The 24,978-nt window shown below is 35.4% G+C and overlaps 1 protein-coding gene across 10 annotated transcripts in view; it reads right to left on the bottom strand.

The window, feature by feature from the left end:
- mark3a (MAP/microtubule affinity-regulating kinase 3a) overlaps positions 1 to 24,978 on the bottom strand; it is an 88,116-nt gene that overhangs the window by 9,316 nt on the left and 53,822 nt on the right. For 5 of the 10 annotated variants that reach the window (XM_068224928.2, XM_005156628.6, XM_021480523.3 and 2 more), the window contains exons 10-16: positions 24,501 to 24,600; positions 12,300 to 12,412; positions 12,067 to 12,217; positions 4,732 to 4,934; positions 3,418 to 3,521; positions 1,386 to 1,625; positions 1,215 to 1,241 (exon numbers count right to left, since the gene is read on the bottom strand). In XM_068224928.2, the coding sequence (XP_068081029.1) occupies positions 1,215 to 1,241; positions 1,386 to 1,625; positions 3,418 to 3,521; positions 4,732 to 4,934; positions 12,067 to 12,217; positions 12,300 to 12,412; positions 24,501 to 24,600 (938 nt within the window). 10 annotated transcript variants of the gene reach the window in all.

The following is a 24,978-nucleotide window of genomic DNA, read 5'->3' as shown; positions in this document are numbered from 1 at the left end:
AAGTCATTTTGAAGGCTGTAGACAAAGTGCAATAAAAGACACACTTACAGTATGTGCATGTTGGATGTTTTTGTTACATTCAATTAAATATAAAGTTATTAAAAACTTTTTAGAGTTTAATAGTAGAAAGTCTATTGTTCTGTACAGATTTGTTCAGGAGAAGAAAATATTTTAATACATTTTATTTTTTATTATGTATTTAGCAATATCACACAAACAGTCACAGTTTTCAATGATTAAATGACCCGTTCATAAGTCACATGCTTTGCTTCAAAACATATCAGCCATTTTGAAGGAATCAAATAAGTGTTTCAGCAAATCACTCAAAAAGTCAGAGACTTGATTATTTTGAGGAGATAAAGGACAAAAAGGCATATAGGAAAATATTATTTCATTAGATTTTTTGAAAAACAAATCTCCTAAAAATATAGTTACTGTTCCGTTTAGTTTTTTGTCAATACTATACACTACTAGCCTCAATGCACACCATTCTCAATCTTTCTCCACCATAAAGTTTCATATAAGACTACTTTGTGTATTTGAATTATTATATATTATTTTCAATAATGTCATATTGAAGATATTAACTATATTCGTCAAAAAGCATACTACAGTAAGCATTACAACAGCTTATTACATACAAAATTTTACTTTAAAAAAATATGATGATAATAATAATAATAAAATATTTTACCAGAACCAACATCTTTAAAGTATGTTCTTATGTGAAGAAGACAAATGAGTTCTAAAAAGTGACAAACATTTTTTTTTGAGGAACTTTGCCTTTAAATCAAAACTTGTATAATGTTACAAATAAATACCAGTATGTACCAGTAAGTACCAGTACTTTTACACAGAACTGCTGCAGCATATGCAAAACTCTACAATCTGTACAGCTGAAAAGAAAATTCAAAGGCATCATGGAATCGGCTGAATGATTCGAATGAAGTGGTTTTGGCCATGTCAGGTTATACACAAAGTTTTGCACAATCAGCTTGTGTCATGCAAACATTTAGATTAGTAACAATCAGTTAAAGAGCAGTAGATTGATTTGATCCGGTCACGCTAGTATGCAGGCAGTGTTTTAAAGCATGCTGTAATCAACCACTGAGGGAGAATAAACTCCAAAACACTGCAATCAAATCACTATGGGTTAGTGCATCACCCCCTAAATGCCTCTCATTACGTTAAGGACAGATTTACACATGTCCTACCTTTTGGAAAACCTGAATGACATATTTCTACAACAAAAGAGTGAAAAAAGGTAGACATTACAAAGATGTAAAAAATAAACCATTTTTAATAACCCCCTGAAAAAAAAGAATAGTTAAGTCAGGAAACAAGGAATACACAGGCCTAAATTGAATGTATGTGAATGCATTTACCTGCGGGTAAGTTTGGAGGTCAGCTTGGTAAGCAGGTTGTTGGCGTTGGCGCGGCTGCGGGGTTGTGCTGGTGAGGCGGGTGGCCCATTGTAGGTGGCTGTGCGTCGATCTCTTACTTGTCCGTGGAAGGTGCTGCGGCTTGCCGAGCCTCTTGGGAAACGTGTTTTGTCTGGTGTGACAGAAGTGCTGATGCTGTGAGTGGAGGCACCAGGATCCCTTGAGCTGGGAGACAGTGATACACTGTGGAGAGACATAAAATAAGGCTTGGTTTCTCTAAACAACATCTTTTTGCAACTAAGGATGGAAACAATCAATCAATTAAGTTAACTTAACTTCAGACTTGTGCAATTTTTAAACAAAGGAGGGGTCAATACCATTATCACAGTAGCTTTCACTCATCACAGAGGAATTCATTCCTGTACATATGTCTGATAATCTAAAAATACAAAATAGGCAAATCACAGCTGGCCACTTGCTATGTCACTTCAGTATGTGCTCTGATTCGTTGCTGAATATCCCGTCAGAGAGCTCTCTTCAGCAGAAAGCTGACGCTAATTTGACATGCTGAATTAGGCCAACAAGCTCCAATAGCTGCGTTTTCACTATCGTGCCTAAAGTGAGAGAGCCAGGGCGAGCTAAAGTCAGTCACATTTCCACTGTCACTTCCAGGGCCTGATCGGGCCAAAGCGGGGCTTTCTCGGGGCCAGCTTTTTTCAGCCCACCTAATACTTTGGGCCAAAAAGGGCCAGCTGGGGCTTCGGGTGGATTAAAAAGAGAGGCGGACTTTGCCCGAGTCTGGTAAAGATGGTGTGCCACCATAGTTTTGATATGATTATTTAAATGATGTGCTTGCTTTCGTTTTCATACTGTGCTATTCGTACTCTCAAACGATCACTCTGTGCCACAAACATAATATTATTTACAACTTTATCACCTGTTATTCACAGCCTATGCAGGTTCTGTTCACTAAAGTAGATGCGCGCGCGTCTATCATTAGGTAGGACGTGCGCCTGCCCTCTCTGTGTTAACAGCTCACGGTCAGCAGCTCACGTTACGTGTGATTTTCCGGCCGTCAATACAGCATTATATGAAGACAAAAATTACACTTGTGTAAATTATACCTTTTGCATACACTATGTGACTCTTTTAACATCATTTGGAGGTGTCCATGTCCCTGAGCAATGTATGTGAAACAATGAAAAGACTCGTGCAGCCACCTTTGCTTCTCTCCTGAACTTGAAAATATGATTGGCAGAATCGTAGAAAAGCTGGATTAAGATCGTCTACGGGGTCGAATAGAGATCGCAATCTTTTTTCGATTAATTGTGCAGCTGTACATTATAGCAGACGCTGTAAAAAGCTTATTCTCAGACACAAGACTTTTCTGACAGTGTCAGAATGTTGTGGGACTACTATACAGGAGTTATGATTATGGATTAGATCGCAATACTGCCATTGTGACAGGTGTATCCAGGAAGAAATATCCCTTGGTTTCAAATGTGGTCCTCGAAAATCTTCGTTCGAAGGGCTAATCACCCCTTCCCCTTAGCCAAGCTAAAGAGAATTGGGACACCCCTACCTAAAAACGAGGGGTATTGAGATTGGGCCTTAGTGTGTCCCAGGCCTAATGCAGTCAAGATCAAAGGGGCTATCCCTTTAAACTGTTTACTCACATCACCATCTTAGATGGGCCTAGAGATGTTTTTTTAGACATTGAATTTAAATCATTAAATGACCCCTTTAAATTACCAACCATTGATTTTTTCAATCCTGCAAGCCATTTAATTACAATAAAAACATATTCCTTCAGGTGAGCATGCTTTTGTTTTGAGTGCCATTTGCACATTCTGTCATGCTGGTGACATTGAAACAGACACAAATTGCATTGTTATTGTTGGCAAATAATTGATTAATTGATTTTTATTTTAAACAACATTTAATCATAATTAATTTGTGGAAAACGACAGACCTAGTTTCAGCACTTTTGAACATGGTTAAAATAAGTGTCAGATTTGGCAGAGATAAACTTTACCTGTTTTCCTTCCCATTAGGAATGACAGAAAGGCGGTCTGTGTTGTTTCTCTCAGTGCACACATATGTGTTTCTTCTTGACATGCTTCCTGATCCAGAGATATTCTGTGTGACATCAAGAAAACAGTTGTGATGCTTTACAGTGTATACTACTATGCAAACATTTGTGGTTGAGACCTTTTTATGTCTCGTTATGATAACAATGCAATTTTCTAAATCAAAAATACAGTAAAATTCATTCATTCATTCATTTTAATTCATTAATTAATTTAATTTAGCTTTGTCCCACACTAACACACACACACACACTAACACACACACACACTAACACACTCACTCACTCAAACTCACACTCACTCACACAGACACAAACACACACACACACACACACACACAGACAGACACACACACACACACACACACACACACACACACACACACACAGACACAGACACAGACACAGACACACAGACACACAGACACACAGACACACAGACACACACACACACACAGACACACAGACACACAGAGACACAGACACACACACACACACACACACACACACACACACACACACACACACACACACACACACACACACACACACACAATTTTTTGTTTAGCCAATTCACCTATAATGCATGTCTTTGGCGTGTGGGGAAAACCGGAGCACCCGGAGGAAACCCACGCGAACACAGGGAGAACATGCAAATTGCACACAAAATGCCAACTGCCCCAGCAGACCCACCTTCTTGCTATGAGGCAACAGTGTTAACCACAGAGCTACCATGCCATCTCAGTAAAATGTTAATACTGAAATATTATTACACTGTAGTAAGAGTCAATAAATAGTCGCAGACGCACTTTCTATCTGAGCACACGAAATGCGTGTGTCGTTTATTGCCAACCAAAAACTCTGTGAAACTTCCACCAAAATCCATCATCAAAACACAAAGGTCCTTAAAGGGCAAAAGAAATTCTCACAACACTAGGGTCCTTAAAGGGTAAAGGAAATCTACAGCTAAACACTGAGCAACATAAAGCATTGTGATTACAAAGACCATACAACTTAGTCAGGAAATACTGACAGCAAATGCTTCCTGAAAGAACAGAATAAGATGACTTATGTAAGCTATGGTGAATTATGTATAACTGTATCACCACAACACACACACAAAAAAACATACACTTGAAAATTAGGACCAATTTTGATTTTATGCTTTTACTCAAAATGTTTAGAACAGCCGCGCATAAGAAAATACCACCTTCATTATATGCACTGTATTAAATGACAGAAACAGAGAAGTAAACTCACATTAGATGTGATGGAGTTTCCTTTCTTCCGATCAGGTATTTCAGTCTTGTTGGGGTTGTTAGCATTACCCAAGAGTGGGCTGGGGGGGCTGTGATTGGGCAGCTTACGTGCTATGACTCCACCCTCCTGTTTGACTTCACTGTCTGCTGTGACAGGCACCACCCTTTTTGAGTTACTCAATGCATTGTTTGCAACTACACCAACTGTGAAGGAGAAAAACAGCAAATAAGATCAAAATCTTATCTTAAATTAATCTCTTTACTTATAACAGGCAAACGTTTGGAATCAGTATGATTTTTAGAGCAGCATAAAGATATCAATATGGAACATTTATAATGGTAGTTGATGAGTTTCTTCACTATTGCAAGTCAATATTTCTCGGTCTTCACATTCATCTGCTTTTCGGCATCTAGGCAGTATATACAGTAGACAACGCTGACTAATGATAGCATGATGCTATGTTCTTGATTCTTTCTATGTTGAGTTAAACTCAAACAAAAGATGCCGGATAAGACAGATAAAAGTAAAACAACATAACTGCTGCATGAGTCTTTGTGAAGAGTCTAGAGTAACTGATCACGGATGCCTTTGGTATGTACATTTAATTTTACAGTCTTATGGGGAAACTGAACAACAATTTACTGTCTTGGAAGACAAAGTTTACAAAGGAATTAACAGTAAGTTCCCCAAGTACAATGGTTACATGAACAAATATCTGCTGAAGAAGATACAGCATAATGTGTAACAGTACTAAAAGTAGGATGCTTTACTGAGTTACTTGTGGTAGAATTTGTGTTTGGCTGATTTTTGAATTTGTGTTTTGGCTGATTCTGCAGACAGAAGGCTGGAGGGTTAAATGTATAAGGGTTAAATGTTTAAGGGTTAAGTGTTCAACGCTAAGGATTTTTTCTACTGGCCTGAGTAGACCAGTGGTTCAGATTTTTACTTGGCCTGCCAATATTTTCACTGGCCCCACCAAAAAAAGTTAATAGCCATTTCTTAGCCACAAATAAAAATAAAAAAAAGTTTGTGAATCTAGAATTTAAATATAAAAAATGGTAATTAATGTACAATGAGCAAAATTTCAAGTGTCATGCAAACAGAAGTAGCGGTATGGAAAATGTGCAGGTATTTTATTGCAAAACAAAAGTGGCAGACATGCCAAACTGATGGCAAACTATACGAAACATTACTTCAAAACAAACATTTTCTTTTAGGATCATCATTTGATGTTGCTGTCTCTTCGCTGAACAGGTTATGAAAAAAAAATATTGTGCTCACAACATTAAATCAGATAAGAGGAATGGAAAAGCAATCTATTGCTTACGACAACACAGAGAAGGTAGCATTTGAAGGCTTAAAAACCCTAACTCTCGATTCTAAGACTGACAAATAGTCGCAGGCAAATTAAACTTTAGTGACAAGTAATGATCCTGTCTACTGTCCCGAGCGTCTCATATGCTGGCCTCCGGGCCATCGGGCAGTCCTTATCATTGAGCCCTGGTTAATGTTCTTAAGAATCAGCTTTATGATTCCCTCCTCTGTAATGAGTGGTTTCCAGCATTTGCACAAAGCTCTACACACAAGCAAAATCTCTATTAGTTTCACCTTCTTGCTGTACTCGTGTTCACACTCTCTCTGCCAACTCATCCTTGTAGTCTTCTGATAAGCAGAAAGAAACTAGCATTCAAAATCCTGCCAAGTAGTTGTTTCATGTCAAGCAACATTCCACCAATCTCTAGCTGTTCCATGAGGCACACTCCTGAGTGAGGCTATTATATCTTCATTGGAAAGTGAACGGAAAGACATGAAATCATACATTTTTCAAAAAAATATATATAAATAAATAAATTAAAAAAAATAAAAAAATCTGGGGAATTGATTCTTAATGGGTTGCTTTTTCAAAAACCTTACTCTTCCTTTCACAGTGGGAGTACCGAATTCAGTAGAAGAATGAAAATCATTGTAAAGTGGAATGAAGCCACTGCAACCAAGGATTTACCACTAAAGAATCCACCACTGGAAAGAACTGTTTGTACTGAAGCATTTGCTTTTGTGGAAATCTGCTGAGATGATTTAAGAGCTGTGATGTCCAGTGCTATTTTTTTAGGGCTGTGCAATTAATCGAAAATCCGATTTCGATTTTGGCTTGTAACGATTATGAAAAACCATTAATCGAGATAAACGATTATTCCATCACGTACCGCCCCCTTTCCAGTTGTACATGTGTGAAAACTCTTTGCCTCTGCAAAGCTCAGTTCCACGTGAAAATGACTAAAAGCATGTGCTGTAATGTAACTTTTGCAGCACGGGATGCGCATCATTCATGTTTTTAAAAGCGCAAAAGAGCACGTGCTGTTGTGTGTGTGCCCGCCGTGCTTAGCCTCGGACAGGTAGCGTGTGTGTGTGTGTTTGCGCGCGCGCCGCGCTTAGCCTTTAACAGCAGAGCACACACACATCTAACACAATCTTAATGTGAGCGCTTTAATAGTCAAATACATGCACACTTGTGTCAGAGCGCGGTGTTTAGTGTTTATTCATATTAACCATCATTTGTGTAATAAACAAACAAGTTGAGAATCAAAAGACATAAGAAAGAGAAACCTTATCAGAGCCGCACTATTCTTAAAGTGAGCGTGCGGTATTCCTACTGCTGCCGGCTGTTTTTATTATTAATCAATAATAAAATAAAAAATACAGTGAAGATGCTTAAAGCACAGTTTAAACATAACAGATTTATTAACTCTTTTCTAATAACTGATTTCTTTTATCTTTGCTATGATGACAGTACATTATATTTTACTAGATGTTTTTTAAGTATTCAGTTTAAAGTGACATTCAAAGGCTTAATTAGGATAAATAGACAAGTTATTGTATAACAGTAGTTTCTTCTGCAAACAATCAAACGTATATATTGCTTAAAGGGGCTAATAATATCGAGCTATTAAAATAGGTTTCAAAATATTCAAACCTGCTTTTATTCTAGCTGAAACAAAACAAATAAGCCTTTCTCCAGAAGAAAAAAATATTATAGGAAATACTGTAAAAAAAAAAACCTGTTAAACATAATTTGGGAAATATTTATATATAAAAATAAATTCACAGGAGGAAGAATAATTTTGACTTCAACTGATAATTGTTTTGAATAATCGTGATTATAATTATAACCAAAATAATCGTGATTATGATTTTCCCATAATCGAGCAGCCCTAAGTTTTTTAAGCTTTTGTTTACACTGTTGTACTTCGGCCTGTAAAGTTTTATTGGAATTTACCTAAGCAATATAAGGTATTCAATTGTTAAGCACATTGATCTGTTTCTTTTTAAATGAGACTTAAGGTAGCAGCCACTTGTTGCATAACATAATTGAAATTTTTCAGTATTTCTAAAAGATGATTCTTTAGCCTCCAATGCAATATGTTATTAAATTCCTTCCTGAAGTGCTCAAAGTGATCAGTCAAAAGTGGTTTCAATTTAGGCAATTGTTTTTCAGATGCATCATTCACATTAATTAAAACTGATACATTCAATAAAAGTGTCCACAAACTGCTTTATTTCTCCTTATTCCTTTAACATGGTGTCTTTCAATATTGGTTTTGCATCATTTTGCTCAATTGTTGAATTGTCAGTGTTTCCTGACATTTGTTTTTATATAGTTTATTTCAATGTGAATGGGGAGCTTGGTGATAAGGGAGATCTGAGATCAAAAACTTCTGTGAGCTCCATATCCAGCAGTGTAGCTTGAGTTAAAAAAAAAAGCCTGAAAAAGAGATTTGGGTAAAGGGACTTTAATGTCTCAGTTTCTGAAACCGTTAATTTCATAAGATCATCGGCTGAAATTTGGTTAATGGATTGAAGTGATATCATATAATGAAGTGAATAATTTGAGGTGGTTGCCATTTTGTGGCATGTCGTTTTAGTAAAAAAAAAATTAAGCAGGAAACCTTACAAAGGCCTATCAAACCACTGTTCACACAGACCTTTAAGTTGTGATCATTGAAAATAAACATTCCAAAATATTATTAATATACCTTTGAAAATGGAAGGATCAAATACGCTATTCAACAATAAAACCCCAAAACAGTAGGTCTTAAAACAGAAAATATTAACTTTATAAATAGAAAATCCTGAAGCTAATTTTGAGAGATTGTCTTACACTGTCTTGTTTTTCAGGAAGGGGTAAAAGAGCTTATCTCATTATGATAAGAAAAATATATATGATATTAGGAAAAAAAATTTCATACCATGTTAATCCTAAATGTAAAGAACAATAAATTAAAACTTTAAAATTATAAAACATATCTATCCAGCAAAATTATTTCTAAGGTTAAAAATTCAATATTGGGGACTCAAATGTATGCCAGTTTTGTAATTTAGATATTGAAACAATTGAACACTTGTTTTTCCAATGTATAAACATTTTGGGATGAAGTATTAGTTTGGATACAACATAAAATATCTTTAAGACTTAAATGATAAAGTTTGGCTTAATACTTAAAGATAAAAAGATCGCATACTTTATAAAAGATTTGTTGATATTATTAAAATTTCACATTCATAAAATTCCCAAAAATAGTAGTGCTTAAAGGCGAATTTATGATATATTTGAAGACATTAAAAGAGATGAAAAGTCAAAAAACAAAAGATTATATACTTCATTAGAGGTATTCAATTGCCCTGCTACCTATATTTCCTTATTTATTTTATTAGCATATTTTTATTATATTCATTTATATATGTTGTATTATTATAATTATTATTGTTATTATTATTATTAATGAGGATGGAAAGATTGTGAATGTAAATCGATTATCTCAGTCTTTTTTGTAATTTTTAAAAGTATTATTGCCTTTCTTTTATTAAAGAAATATTAATAATGATATGACGTAGTTCCAGAAACGTCCTATATCTGTTTATCTGTCTGATTTTACGGTTGGTTTTTTTTGCCCACCCCATGTTGTTTTAAAGAAAATCTCAATGTCGAACGTGTCGAGTACAAAGGCCTCGTTTGATTGTGGAGGTGAGCGCAAAGTCAGTGAAGGTTTATGTACCACAGACCACTGGACACAGATGAAGGTGTATGTAATGAAATGTGGATCAGGTGTAAGTTGTTAGTGTTGCGTTGCCGTCTTTGTGTGTTGTGTGTGCATGGGCGTGTGATGACAGGAATGAACTGCAAGCACACTGTGAAAAAAGTAAATAAAACAGCCTACTGTAGTACAATGTGGGTGTCGCTGCTTGTTGGAGATGCACAGGTTGAGTAGATGTCATTACTGTTGCAGTTAAGCTACAATTTGGATTAAATGCTAAAACAACAAAAACTAATCTATATGCATAATTTTAGTTTAAGAAATGATTCCACTCTACTAATAGCTTGACTGTAAGGATGTGATGAGATCTCGGGCTACCAGATCTCGCAAGACTAAATCGCAACAAGATTTTTCGTCAAGGTGAAAAGTTGTCTTGTGAGTTGTAATGTTATGATGCTGGAGCGTGAGGGTGAATTTAGCACTGAAGATTGGAAGCAGGGTTGGATTAGAACCGCACATTAAGTGCTTTGCACACACCTGACAGGCTGGCTTCGGAGTAGCGCATCACACATTTGGTGCGGTTGAGTGTGACATAACCAATTTTTTTTTCTTCACCAGAGTTCAAGGATTGCGGCGTCCAGAAGCAGAGGCTGCTACAACTGCATCTACACGCATTAACCACGGCTCATAACATACGATGGAAAAGCACTTTAGATATGCTTAAAGCCATAATCGTTGTAAACACTAATCGAATTAAGACGTGGAGAATTCCTATTTCAGACATGTAATCAAACTATTAACGTTTTGTAGGACTTTTAGCTGCATTTTGCGACAAGATAAGCCAAACACACTGAGATGGTTGACACTTCTCTGCACCCATTGAGTCAGTAAAGGACCATGGACACACACATCTCCTCCAAGTGCGAGCACGCGCACGCACACACGCACACACACAGTGAACTGGAGACACATACACCTGTCGTCGTCGTCGTCGTCGTCATCATCATCATCATCATCATCATAATCATCATTATCAAAAAAAAAAAAAAAAGGAAGCTGTTGCAGAATGCAAGTGAAATGGTTAAAAAATTAAAAACTAAAAATGACATGATTACATACATTTAAAAAAATCTATTTGTGTAAAGGAGTTCGATCCTCATGTGAAATTCTACAAGGAAGAAGCTGGTCAATACTGCTTATAGCTAAATATATAGCAATGTTTGCATGACATTTATGGCAAAATTCATTAAAATAAATGTAAAATAACATTCATTATAAGTTGATTTAAAAAAAAATCCTGAATGGTTTTACATTTTGTGATTTGTATTTCATTTTTTTAAGTTAAGTAAAAAAAAATCTATTTTTCATTAACATATCAGCAAAATATTTTGCAATGTTTGCATGTCCTTTACTACATAGAATTCATTAAAATAGAAGTTAAATAACATTCATTACAAATTTATTTTAAAAAGCACCTGAATAGTTTTGCAATTTGTGATTTTTTTTAGTTGAATAAAATATTTTCCATTTATATATTTCATCATTTGAAGATTTCTTAAAAATACTTTAAAAATCTTGTGTCACGTCTCGTCTTGTGGACTAAGCATCTCGTCACACCCCTACTTGAATGCAAAACATTTTTTCCTTAAAAAAAATAAATAAATTCTTCCCAACAAATAATATCAAATGCAAAAACACTTTAACTTAAGAAATAATACAACCAGTAATCTACAAATGCAAACTTTTACATGTAAAACACAATCACTCAACAAATAATACTTTACGACTAGTAATCTATAAATGTAAACCTTAAAAATGCAAAACACTTTGACATAAGAATTAATACTTGAAGACTAGTAATCTACAAATGCAAACATTTCTATGCAAAAACCTTTGGCTTAGATGACTGATGAAATGATTCACCTGACAAGCAGAAGATTAATCCAAACAAACAAGCATTTGCTTTGTTTAAAATAACCCTCACAAGATGTATACTGCCGTCCTTCATTGAATGCTGAGATTACTTCAAGTTTTACACTGTTTATATGTAAACACTGTTTTACACATATTATAACAATAAATTATTTTTAGCAGCAGTTAGACTAAGAAAATTAAGCACTGATGAAAATTAAGCACATATTTCACAATTTTATGGTTTCAAATAATTGCAACCTTCATAAAAAATATACTGATAACAAATGTTTCACTGGCTGATTAACTAATTAGCTCACAGGAATTTTTTTCAATTGAAAGCCTGTCCCAAAATGGGCCAACATTTTTTTTCTGCATGCAAAGAGAAAGTCACCTTGTTCACTATGGCGTCTGGATTTTCGAGATTCACTAGAGGAGATGCTTCTCTGGACCTTTAGGTGAGATGGTGATTGGCTGTTCATCTCACTAGAGGGTCTGGTCTTTGCCACAGAGAGATTACTATTGGAGCTGGAGTCACTGACCTCCTACAAACACACAAAAACAGCAGCTCACACTATTATGGACAACAGACCTGTTATAAGTAACCAATTGCCATTTGTAACTCACCTCATGGGTCTTCCTGCCCAGCAGTAAGTATATGGCTGTGACCTCATCATAGTTCATTTTGAACAAAGACTCATGAATCTTCTCTTTGGAGAAGCCCATGCCCACTATCACATCTGTGGAGAACAACACATAAAAAGAATACAGACCAATGTTATTAGTCTCCATTCATTTTAAATCTTGATACAATAACCTTATATTTGAGCTATCAGTACTCATTCATGCAAGCAATTCAACATCTTTATTGGGTTAAAAATATTTTACACACATACATTACTTATGCAAAATTTAACAATTAACAATTTATGTCATGCAATTACATTTACACTCAGTACATTTACACTCCAAATGTCATGACAGATTCAATGGCTTTTTTTTTTAAATGACTATTTTCATTTTTTTTATTTAAAAAAATTACTTATCCACACAAAGTCTGTGTGAACCAGAAAATGCTACTGAATTTTATTTCAGTATGATGACGCATTTCTAACTGAAGAGGAATAATGAAATGATTTATATGAATATATGACCGAATGACTGCCATAAACAGTGTGAGGACTGTTCTAATTCTTCAGATAAATCTGACTGACTCCTCTTTGCTTGCACGCAGTGCCTGCAGTTAAACTTACAGTGGTTTAACAAAAGTATGTATGCATGTTTGTATATAAAACCCAAAATCAGAAAAGGTTGGGATAGGATGAAAAACACAAAAAAGTAGTGATTTCTAAATTTACTTTGATCTGTATTTGATTGCAGACAATACAACTACAAATATTTAATGATCCTAAAATAAACATATAATCCAATTGTTACCATTCCTTTACACAACACTTAAAAGACGTTTAGACCCTGAAGGCACTTGTCAATTTGTCCTATTCTTCCTGCAAACAAGTCTTAAGGTGGCCAACAGTACGCTAGGCGAAATCATTAAAAAACAAGTTAGTTTCCACTGGTATGCAGATGACACCCATCACTATATCTTCGCTCAACCTGACAATTAGTAAGAATTCACAAAACTAACATATTGAACAGCTGATATTAAACATTGGATGATTAAAAATGTATTATTACTGAAGAAGGTCTTGGTAATTGGACCCAAAAACCTCATGTCAAAAACCTACAATACCATCTAACCCTGAGGTGTCCAAAGGAAGGCTGTTCCACAGTGTAGGTGCCAGATATGATATTTGTGGAACAGCCTACCTTGCACAGTTCGGGAGGCAGACACACTCTAAACAACAATTTCATTGCATTATTAGAATACACATAAAACAATAGCATAACTTTTGAAATTTAAATCCTTTACAGCACAGGTTCTTAACTTTTTCACTTCGGGGCCAACTCCTATTATTATTAGCCCCCACTGATTTTCTTTTTCTTCTTTAAATATTTCCCAAATTAAGTGTAACAGAGCAAGGACATTTTCACAGTATGTCTGATAATACTTTTTATTCCAGAAAAAGTCTTATTTGTTTTATATTGACTAGAAAATAAGTAAGTAGTCCTTGTTGACGGTTAAGGCTGTATTTTACAGTTCGCTGCAGGATCGCTGAGGCCTTTATCATATTCCAATGTTAAGTCAGAATCTACTTTAACTCACAGTGAGTAAAATGGCTTCTCCTGTTCTTCTCACATGCATTTCCTGCCACATGATTAGTGTATCTCTCTTTGTCAGCAATGAGGGCTTTACAAGTGATAAATGTAGGGAAATAGTCAGGCTGACAGAAATCTGTGATCTGTGTCCACTGAGAAACCCGATGAAAGTGCCCTAGTAATTGGTGACTCCAAAGTACGGAATGTGCAAATAGAGTCACCAACCACGATAGTCAAATGTCTGCCAGGAGGGTTAGTGTATCTTTTGGTCATTGAATTCTCCTCTTAGAGAGGGATATTAAAAAAATGAAAAAAAAAAAAATAAATAAATAAATAAAAAAAATATATATATTTTTTTTAAATTTATAATTAAAAAACGAAAATTGAAATTCGATTCGTTTTTTGATTTTGGTTTTTGAATTTGAAAACGAAAATAAAAAAATGGCTCGATTTTCTTTTTCATGGTAAAAAACAAAAAAAACTAAAAATTCAAAAATGATTTGATTTTCATTTTTTATTTTGAATAACAAAAAATAAAATCACCAGTAAACAAAAACGAATAAAGAATTGTTTTTTTTATATTGCCAAACCAGAGAGGTCAACTCAATTACAGTGATGCAATGTTGCCACACACAGGCTAGCCTATGGGCTATTATTTATTTCCACCTAATAATGTTATAAAATGTATTTTCTTGTGATAACAGGATTTTGTTAATACATATTTTTCTCATTAAAGCCAGTTATATGGAACAAAATAATTGATGATATATGGATTATTTGCATTGCTGAACAGTTTTCTGAAAATAAAGTTTGTTAAAATCACTTCCACTTCAGGAGCGACAGTAACATTGCAATCATTGCTCATCTTTCAGTGTTGTAGTTATATAATAATATGAAATGCCGTAGGTTATTTTTTTATAATTTCAATTTCTGTATTAAAAATTTGCTCCTATATTTGCAAATGGCTATATGAAATGCTAAATAAAAATGTTTTTAAAAGACAGGGGATGCTTATCGGGATGTTTGTGCAGCGTGCCTCCTTTCAGATAAAATTAATTGTTAATTTTTATTTTAAATACTATGACTTATTGAAATGTGCGTAATGAACAACTTTATTAATGCCTCCCTCATTTAAAATGATTTGTGGTCAAACTACGGGAAGTGGAAGTATTATGGTTTTAACAATATCAAAACTGTCTTATCAGAAAGGTGTTCAGTAAAGCAACCTAATGCTTGCATGTAATGTCAAAATAAAGGTTGTTTCATGTAAAACATACCAACAAAAAATAAATATATAGCCTATAACCAGCCCTTATATGAGAAATATGTTTTCTTAGTTAACAAAATCCTGTTATAACAGGAAAATACCTTTTATAACATTAAGTGGAAAAAAATAAAAATAATAGCCTATAGTAGGCTAGCCTAGCAGGTCAGCATTAACACTGAGTTGGCCTATGAAAAAGAAAAACGAGCTGTTTTTTCATTTTTGTTTTCAAATTCAAAAACCAAAAAACGCACTGAATTTCAATTTTCGTTTTTAAAACTAAAATCAAAAAAAGGCTTGTTTTGTTTTTTCAAAATCCATGTCTAAAATAAAAATTCAATGACCAAATGATACACTGACCCAGAAGCTAGAGCAAATGTCAAATTTAAAAGTGCTGGTTAAATCTAAATGTGAGTTCAGTAAGATCATTATCCACATGTAGGTGCTAATGATGTTTGGCTACGTGAGTTTGAGATCACTAAAAGTAATTTTAAAGAGGTGTGTGATCTTGCAAAGACAATGTCAGACACTGTAATATGCTCTGGTCCCCTGCCCGTTTATCATGGTGACGAATTCCACAGTCGACTCCGATCACTCAAGTGCTGGATGTCTAAGTGGTGCTCACTGAATAACATCGGTTTTGTAGACAATTGGCCAAGTTTCTGGGGTAGACCTGACCTGTTGAAGAGATCTGGTCTTCATCCCACCCAGGATGGGGCAACTCTCCTCTCTGGTAATCTGGCTTATAGTCTTAGTGTTGGCACTTGATTAACTGGGGCCCAGGTCAGGGAGTAGACAGACTGGCTTAACCAACAGTCTCCACAGTTTACCAAACTAAAATAATCTAAAGCTCATAGAGCTACCCAGATTTTATAACATAGAAACTGTGTGTTTTCCGAACCTCTAAATATAAAAAAACCCCTCCCAAACCCTGGTTAAAATCAGACGATTACATAACCCTAAAGGATTATGCACTTTTTGAAGGCAATTTCAGGTGTTTCATTTTAAACTTTTGACTTCAGTTTTAATGGAATTTGATACCGCATGGCGAACGGAAAGAAAAACCTCTGCATTTCGAGACTCAGTGGTCCTTTAAAGTAATCAAATTGCTGCTTACACGGTAGACTTTTAATAAGAGTATTATCTTAATCATATGAAAATCTGAGTATTGGTGTCTTATGTAAATGTACTCAGAAAGTCTCTGGTGAAGTCGCAAGCTGTCAAAGACAGCGCATTACTCAGGGGTTGAGTGACGTATCTGAGAAGGGGCGTGTGCGCGCGACACGTACCTGAATAGCGGTGGGGGTGAGTTGCGCATGACATACCAGAAGAGCTAAGAGGGATGCGGTGGAAAGGGGTGCGCAATGTTTTTAAGGATCCATTTGCTGGAGATTATCATTCATTTGCTGGCATCCGGGAGTGTGCATTTGTGGGATACTCCTATAGTCTTAGCAACTGGATGAGTGTAAAGGAGGATAAAGCAAAATTGTTTCTACTTTATAATTAATGTTCTCAACAGCAATACAACTTTACAATGAGTGCAACTGTATTCAATAGTTTATTATTATTATTTTTATTTTCCAATTTAAATATCTGCAATGCCTGTTTTTGGCATGTTTTTGCAGTCCACTTAGAATCCAACATGGAAATCAATGTTTTCTTTATTGGTATTGATTGTTTTAAAATTCAAATGGCATTAACATGCCTGTGTTTTAATTTCTGCAATAAATATGGCTGTTAGGCCAGGATCTTGATGGTTTATTGTGGGTATGTTGTTTACATGAAGAAATCTGTGTTACAAGTTTAACAAAAATTCTAATAAACAATTGTATTTTGAATTTAAATAGTTTTTGTCTTGCGTTTACATTAATTTTACATTTAAATAGCCAAAATTACAAGTTTCAGTGTTTTAAATGCGATTAATTTAAAAGTTAAAGTAGTTAATTTTTTTTAACTGATTGACAGCAGTACTACATTTATATTGGCAACTCTAAATAAGCCTCCAGGGCACCATACCGACTTTAGAAAAAAATAAACACAATCTTAGTGACCAATCTAAATATAAAGCTCCAACATTTCCAAGCTTTCTCAACACAGCAGTAATAACTTTATGAATTTCTTCACATGCAAGATTGATGATATCAGAGATGAAATAAGCACCATCGATCTGCCTTCAACAGTATCATCCCAATGAGAGTACTGTAGACCCTTGAAAGGATAAACTTCAAACTTTTTCAGCAGTAGGTGAGGAAGAACTGTCTAAACTGATACACTCCTCCAAATCAACAACATCTATGTTAGATCCTAAACCGACCAAATTATTAAAACAATTGTTTTCAGAAGTTTCTGAACCCGTTCTTAACATGCCTAAAACTTTTAAACTAGCTGTCATTAAGCCTCTTACTAAAAAAAAACACAACTTGGTCCCAAAAAATTTGTAAATTATATACTCATTTCAAACTGCCTTTTCTATCAAAGATACTAGAAGAAGTTGTATCTGTTCAACTATGTTTCTTCCTACAAATAAACAATATTTGAGAACATTTCTATGTGGATTTAGAGCATTTCATAGCACAGAAACAGACCCCAGAAAGATGGTCAGTTTAAGAGAACTGAGTGGCCGGTGTGCCTTTGGCGGATGAAGTATATTGCAGTCGGCGAATTGAACTCCGCGGCAATGCTATTGAATGTGGCAGATAGCGGAGTTTTGTAGTCTTTTGCTGAGGCAGGACTGGGTTTTCAGCACTGTTTGAATCAACAGTGAGAGGGGCTGGTGGAGGAAGTTATGATTCGCATCTGCTCTGTGTTGGTAGCGGTGAGTCTCAAACGGGGTCTGTGCATTTGGCATCTAATAGTAATTTAACTCGTGACAGACAGCTTGACGTTCTTAACAAATATTATCAAGGCCTGAATCCAGTGATGCTCCATGCAAAAATTATATGGGACCCTTGTTCTAAACTAACGGGAATATTAGGTGGACATTTAAATATCCGTAGTATAGTTTCGAAAAGTAATTAACTGCGACATTTATTGTCTGCTTCAAATTTGGACTTCCTTGGTATTTCGGAAACATGGCTAACTGAATCCTCCCCAACCGCTGCTTTAAGTATTTCTGGACATAATCTTTTTAGAAGTGATAGAAATATAGGCAGGGGGGAGGTGTGTTGTTCTATGTTAAAGAGTCACTTAAATGTTGTTTTATTGAATGGTCGCATGAAACAGACCTGGAATGTATTGGGTTAAATATTTCTCCAAAAAATCTCCATGTCTACAGAAATGTCATTTAATGTAATTTGTTTGTACAGGCCACCATCTGCTGATATTAGTTTTGATGAAAAATTCTACAAAATTTAAAAAGGAATGCGATCAGACAAAAGAAATGCTAATCATGGGGGATTTTAATATTTTGAGGGGTCACCGAGATTGGTGACCCCTGCGCTACGCTGTTTAAATAGCAAATGCATTAGCGCTCGTATGTGCGCCCATAGGCGTTCTGGTCTAAAAAGGAAGGCGTTCTGAGGCGCGTTGCTATTTTGAGAAACTATAATAGATTTTCCATTAGACCAAAACAAACCCGGTCTAAACTCCGGCGCAGAGTTGCGCCTCACTTGTACACTGCATAATACGCATAAGAGAGCAATAGGCAAATATCTTTACATATGAAAAAGTTTAAATATTAAGGATATATATAGGATATAATAAGAATAGTTATATGTAACAGAAATTAGCTCATTTTATGGATATTAATAATCAACATTAACGGCTTATTCTTAATTATTAATATTCCGGCTTAAGCTTCAGTCAATTTGATCAAACAAACATATGATTGTATATAATCCTGCCCGCTCGACCGAGCGGACTCTCAGATTATGAATATTAATTATCAACAATAACGAATTATTATTAATCATTAATATTCTGGATCAATTTATTGTCAGTTTGACCAAACAAACGCAAGCAGAGCCGCCGCTCTTCCGAGCGGCCACGGCAATGATCTATTCATTTAGAAAAAAGGAATTTAATTGCTACTTCTTGTGAAGTAGATTAATCATTCATAAGTTTTAAACAACTTATAATAGCTAGGCAGGGGAATCTGTATTTCAGTGACATTTTCTCGTGAGGCATACAATACAATTCATTTGATTATAATGGAATTTATTGACTAGTCAGACATAACGAACAAACAAACGCACAAACATACATTAAACACAGAACAAAGGTAAACCACGTGGAGATATCGGGTCTATAGAACGTGTAACAACAAAGAGAAATAGTAAAGCGAGGAAATATAGATTTCAGATAAAAGAGTGACAAAACTTTCAGTTCCACACGCACCATTAAGGACCACCAAGATTATAAAAACAAAAACACCTTTTTTGATAAAAGGGGCACAGCTTAAATCGCATAACTAAAATCACCTGGACTTTCATGTCTGGAGGTCTCTCCTATGCGAGTCTCTCTTCCGTCGTGATGAAAACTCCTTTTGATGTCCTTTTTGATGCGTGGAGTTTGTAATGCAGTTCGGACGAACACGATCGCAAACTTTAAACTGAGTTTACTTTGCCGGAAAATAAAGAAAAGCGTGGCGGGAAAAGTCCATGCGGCTTAGAAGACCTCGTGGCCCTCAAAGGGGCCACGTTTTGATGGGTTCTTTGTTCGGACGTTCTCCGCGATATTTGGGGAGAAGTCTGGTTATACCTGCGGGTCACGTGTCAACCCGTTCAGCATTCTGACCAATGATTTCAGGGGAAAGTTTAAGCGCGAATCCTTCCTTTGTCTCGAGGCTCAACGTATGCAAATTTGAGTGTCCGCCCAGAGCATGCGGACAGGCATTTAATACAGGGATTTAAAGAATAAAGCAATGCGAGTTATGATTTTGCTCTATGTATCGTGTTGTAAAATGTCAGCAGAAACCCATCGGTACCAAACATGGGGGGTTTAAAAGTACATCAACATGATTTTTCACATCCTCATATTATTTATGCTTTAAAAAGGCCTAAAATGTACGAATTTGTATAAACTATGAGGAATGGTACACATTACAAAAGTTAAGTGTAATTAAACAAGAGATTTGGGTTCTAAATATCTTTGTTTAAATAGAAAAAAAAAAACATTGGAGAGGAATGTCTTTTTCTTCTGTGAGGAGAGGGCTTCTAGATGGGTATTTCCTCTTATCTTATCAGCCATGTCCCTTTGAAGTCGGCAGAGAGTACTTTAGGACTGTTCTGTGGAACGTCTCAAACTCGTTACTTGTCAGCAGGAATTTTTTTAGGCCAGACTTTTTGTCACCGAGTGATCTAAATTGCCCTGGAAATTGAAACCAGACCATTTTTATGTAATGTTGAACGAAATGTTTATCTCCAGCATATATGTAACATATAGGATATAAATATAAAGGATTAAAATATTACAAGACATTATTTTCTAGCCTATATAAATATAAAAAATCACTGCTTTTATGTCTTCATCTCGGGAGGCTTTTTCAGTTCATTCATAACAATTTTCTTTTGTATAATGTTATTATTATTAGCAGTATTATTTATTATATCCATATTTATGTTTGTTTTATTAAAAACAAGCTTAGATTTGCCCACCTGTCAGGTTTTAGACCATATGGGGCACAGCATGTGTTTTAGGATATAACTCAGGTTTTTGAGCACACTTCGTTAATATTGTTAATTTATTCGTTTGCTGGAAATTAGAACTAAATTTAGAAATAGTTTTGAAACGAATATTTGCGCTGAACAAACAAAATTAATTATTTATAGACTAATTGATGTCTGTGCGTAAAGGTTTTCCTATCCAAGAGCGAAAGTGAAAGTAGTTCCATTATCTCTCATTTTTCTGTTAAAAAAAACTGTTAACTGTTAGCTAGTGAAATGCTCAGTTTTTCCACTTAGACTTACTTTACGTCCTGTAAATACGAATGCGCTTATGGCACGACGCAGCTGGCTCTTAAAGGGAATACGAGATGAGACTCTAATTAGTTTATTCTCAAAACACACCTATAACTCAATAAGAAAATGAACTCAACCCTTTTAGACCATGCGCCACGGCGCAAAGCAGATTTTCCCGTCCTTAAATTAGCAAAAATGCGTTCTGACACACCCTGAAAGGGTTTGTGCCCTGCGTTTTGCACTCTGTGCATGGACCGTCAAAATAGAGCCCTAAGTGAATTAAGAATAAAATAAATGGAAATTTTATTCATGATCAAGAAAGACTTGCAAATATTTTTAATGATTATTTTATTAATTCTGTTGCAGAACTAGCAAAAAACTTTATCAAAATGTAAGACCAATAAATTACACCAATAAACCAATTTTTAAAATAGATGAAATATCTGAATCTGAGGTTTTAAACATTACAGACTCACTTAGAACTTCAAAAGCAAAAGACGCTTATGAATTAGATTCTGTGTTTTTAAAAACATACAAGGATATACTACATGGGCCTATCACCCATCTAATAAATCTTTCAATTACACAAGGTATATACCCAGATGCTTGGAAATTAGCCATAGTGACACTAATTTTTAAAGCTGGCGAGCAAACAAATGTGCAAAACTATAAGCCAATTAGTATATTGCCTAGTTGCCAAAGTAACAGAAAAATGGGTAGCACAGCAAATGATTGCTTACTTGAATGCGGGACATACTCCTTTACATCCAATGCAGTTTGGATTTCAAACTAATTACTCAACCGAATGTGCTAATTGTTATCTTATAGAGAATATGAAATCCAAACTTGGAGGAGTAATAGGAGCCGTTTTTTTTTTTTATTATTTAAAAAGAGTATTTGACACAGTAAATCATGAGGTACTCCTTTCTAAGCTTTATAACTTTTCATCAGAGGCGATTATTTGGATAACTTCATATCTAACAAATAGGAAACAATGTGTGCGCCTTGGTAATAGTCAATCAGTATACAGAATTAATAATGTGGAGTTTCTCAAGGATCCATTTTGGGCCCAATCCTGTTTAGCCTGTATATAAATGACCTCCCACAAGTCTGTCCTACTATTAATATTCAGATGTATGCGGATGATACAGTTCTATATGTGCACGCAAAAAACAAGCAACTGGCAGCAAATTATTTAACCGAGGCATCAGTTCATGTATCTGATTGGTTGTGTGAATCATACCTTAATTTGAATACAAGTAAAACGGTTTGTATGTTTTTCTCACAAACATTGACAGTTACCTATCATCCTGATGTATTTGTTAAAGGAGAAAAGCTCAGGGTTGTCTCTGATTTTAAAAATTTAGGTCAAATTTTAGATTCTCAATTAACATTCCAAAAGCATGCCAAGAGGGTTATTAAAATTGTTAAATTTAATCTGGCCAACTTCAGGCATATACAACTTTACTTGACTAATGAAGCAGCAAAACTTTTTATGCACTCAATGATTTTTTCTCATGTTACATATTGTCCTACTAGTTGGTCACACGCTAGTAAAACAGTTTTAAAATCAGTTGAATCACTTTATAAACTGGCACTTAAAGTATTTGATCAGAAGTCTATTAGGTATCATCACTGTAATATAATACAAAAACATTATTTATTGAGCTTTGATAACATGAAATATTTGGCTAAAGCTTGTATGATTTTTTAAATTTTAAATGGATATGCTCCAACCCCCATTATGTGAGTTTGTGACACACAAGAACAATATGGTCGAGCAACACGATCTGTTACCAGAGGAGACTGTGCTGTGCAGTTGAAGCCTGGTTTATTCTTCTGCGTCAAGTGACCGGCGTAACTCATGACGCATGCAACACCCTTAGCTGTGCATTTATACTTCTGCGCGGTGTCTCTGTTGGTCTGCATTAACACTTACAAAATGCTAAATGGCAGTGAGGTGTAAATGTTCCTCTGTGTCGAGTTTCTTTGCTGTTGTTTTTCTTTTCCTGAACACTTCCTGGATGTACAAGTGGCTCAAACTCGCTCATTTTGAGGCAGGAACCGGCGGACGTGCAACAACTTTAACCATGAGGTAAACAAAACAAAACTCTCCATCAGGAGCTCCTTAACGGAACACCACACTTGTAAACAATCGCTACATCAGGCTTGCACCATTCGCACGGCTCTCGATCCCGCCCAGACTCGTCAGCGCTACCAAGCCGACCAATCACAGAGCTTGCGCTACGCGTCGTTGCGACGTGTAGTTACATTTTTTGAGAGGTGCACGTCAGCAACGCCGACGGCCACGGCAAAGGGCTATGCGTCAGCGCCGTAGCATACGCCGGCGTTTGACGCAGAAGTATAAATCAGCCTTTAGATGCACTTTTTCATGATCATCTTCTCAGTTAGAGCCAGTCATTTTTGGAACCCACTTCCGATTGATTTAAGGGGTGTTACAAACTATTCAACTTTTAAATACAAGTTAAAGAAATGGCTAAAACCAAATCAAGTTTGTAATCATGTGTAATTCTTTTGTCTAACATTTTAAGAAATTCTTATTACATGTTTTTATCCCTTTTTCATATGTGACTTTACTGTTTTTGTATGTGTGATGATGTGTTTTTTGATTTTAGGTTGCCTTTTAAAATCTGGCAGGGGGCAACAGATGAAAATTAGCCCTTGTGGCTAACTTTGGCTTATTTACAGTTTCACTGTTTAGTAATGAGCATTGTCCCTGTGAAATAAAAATACATTCAAATTTAAACTGAGCAGATGCTGTGGCGATCATGGAGAAGTGGAGAGCATGAGACTGATTCCTAAAAGACCCCAGTGACAGACGAGTCTCCGCATTTATCCAGAGGGATCAGCCTGTACACCCGGCGGTGACCTACTCACACACACATGCAGTTTCTCCACAATGGAAAAATGGTTGTGCTCAGTTGAGCCTGGTTTCTCTCTAGCTTTTTTTTCTTCTCATTTTCGTCAAAAGGTGATGTCCATTGGTCCCCACTGGCTTGCTTGATTTGGGACTTGTGAAGCTGCACATTGATGGATCTGCTCTTCAGTGGTTGGACATTTAGCAGTGAAAACTAAACCATACTAAACTGAACTGAATTGAACTTGAACTCTGAAAACTGGACTGACAGTTTCAAATGCAATTTATTAGAACTTCTACGTTGTGTTGCTTTGACACAATCTATATCGTAAAAGCACTAAAGAAATAAAGATCAATTGAATTGAATTTAAATTTAAAAGCACAGGCTACAAATACAGCAACCGTTTCCTCGACCTCAAAATTCCCATATTCAGCCGGATATAATAAATTATCTGATAGACATTTTGAGCTGAAAATTTACGAACACACTTGGGAAATATTAATAACTTTGTCTTAAACATACTCTTTCTCTTTTCTGCATGAATAAGAAGTGCTGCTTAATTTCCTCTTACCAATTCTCTTCTGGTCAGATATGTCAGCATCTGGCTCAGTGAAGGGTTTGAGCTCGTCATCCTCAAACCCAGAGTTGATCCAGCGTTCTTTCATGATTTGCTGAAGGAGAGAGTTCAGAAACAATCAAGTTTAGAACGAGAATGGCTTTTCAATGCCTAGGGGAAAATTCATGACAGCACTTTTTCAATGGTTAATCACTTTTGATTAATTATATGTATGCTTTATTACTAAAGAAACAACAAATTACTCATAAACAAGTGTTTATATTTGAGTAATTGTTTATATTTAAATTATAGAAAAAGTACAAAAATATATACAGTTTAAGATAGTTTAAAACGTTACGTATAACAAATACAATTATTTAATAAATCTCACTTGTATGCATCAATATAACAGTATTTGCCAACACATACTTTCACAAACATTTCATGAAAAAAACTACATTTTCAGTGCAGAATGTCAAGAGTTATTAAAAAG

The sequence above is a fragment of the Danio rerio genome, chromosome 13, assembly GCF_049306965.1.
Source record: "Danio rerio strain Tuebingen ecotype United States chromosome 13, GRCz12tu, whole genome shotgun sequence".
Taxonomy (NCBI): Eukaryota; Metazoa; Chordata; class Actinopteri; order Cypriniformes; family Danionidae; genus Danio; species Danio rerio.
The sequence above is the reverse complement of the archived record's forward strand: the minus strand, read 5'-3'. Positions and strand labels throughout refer to the sequence as shown.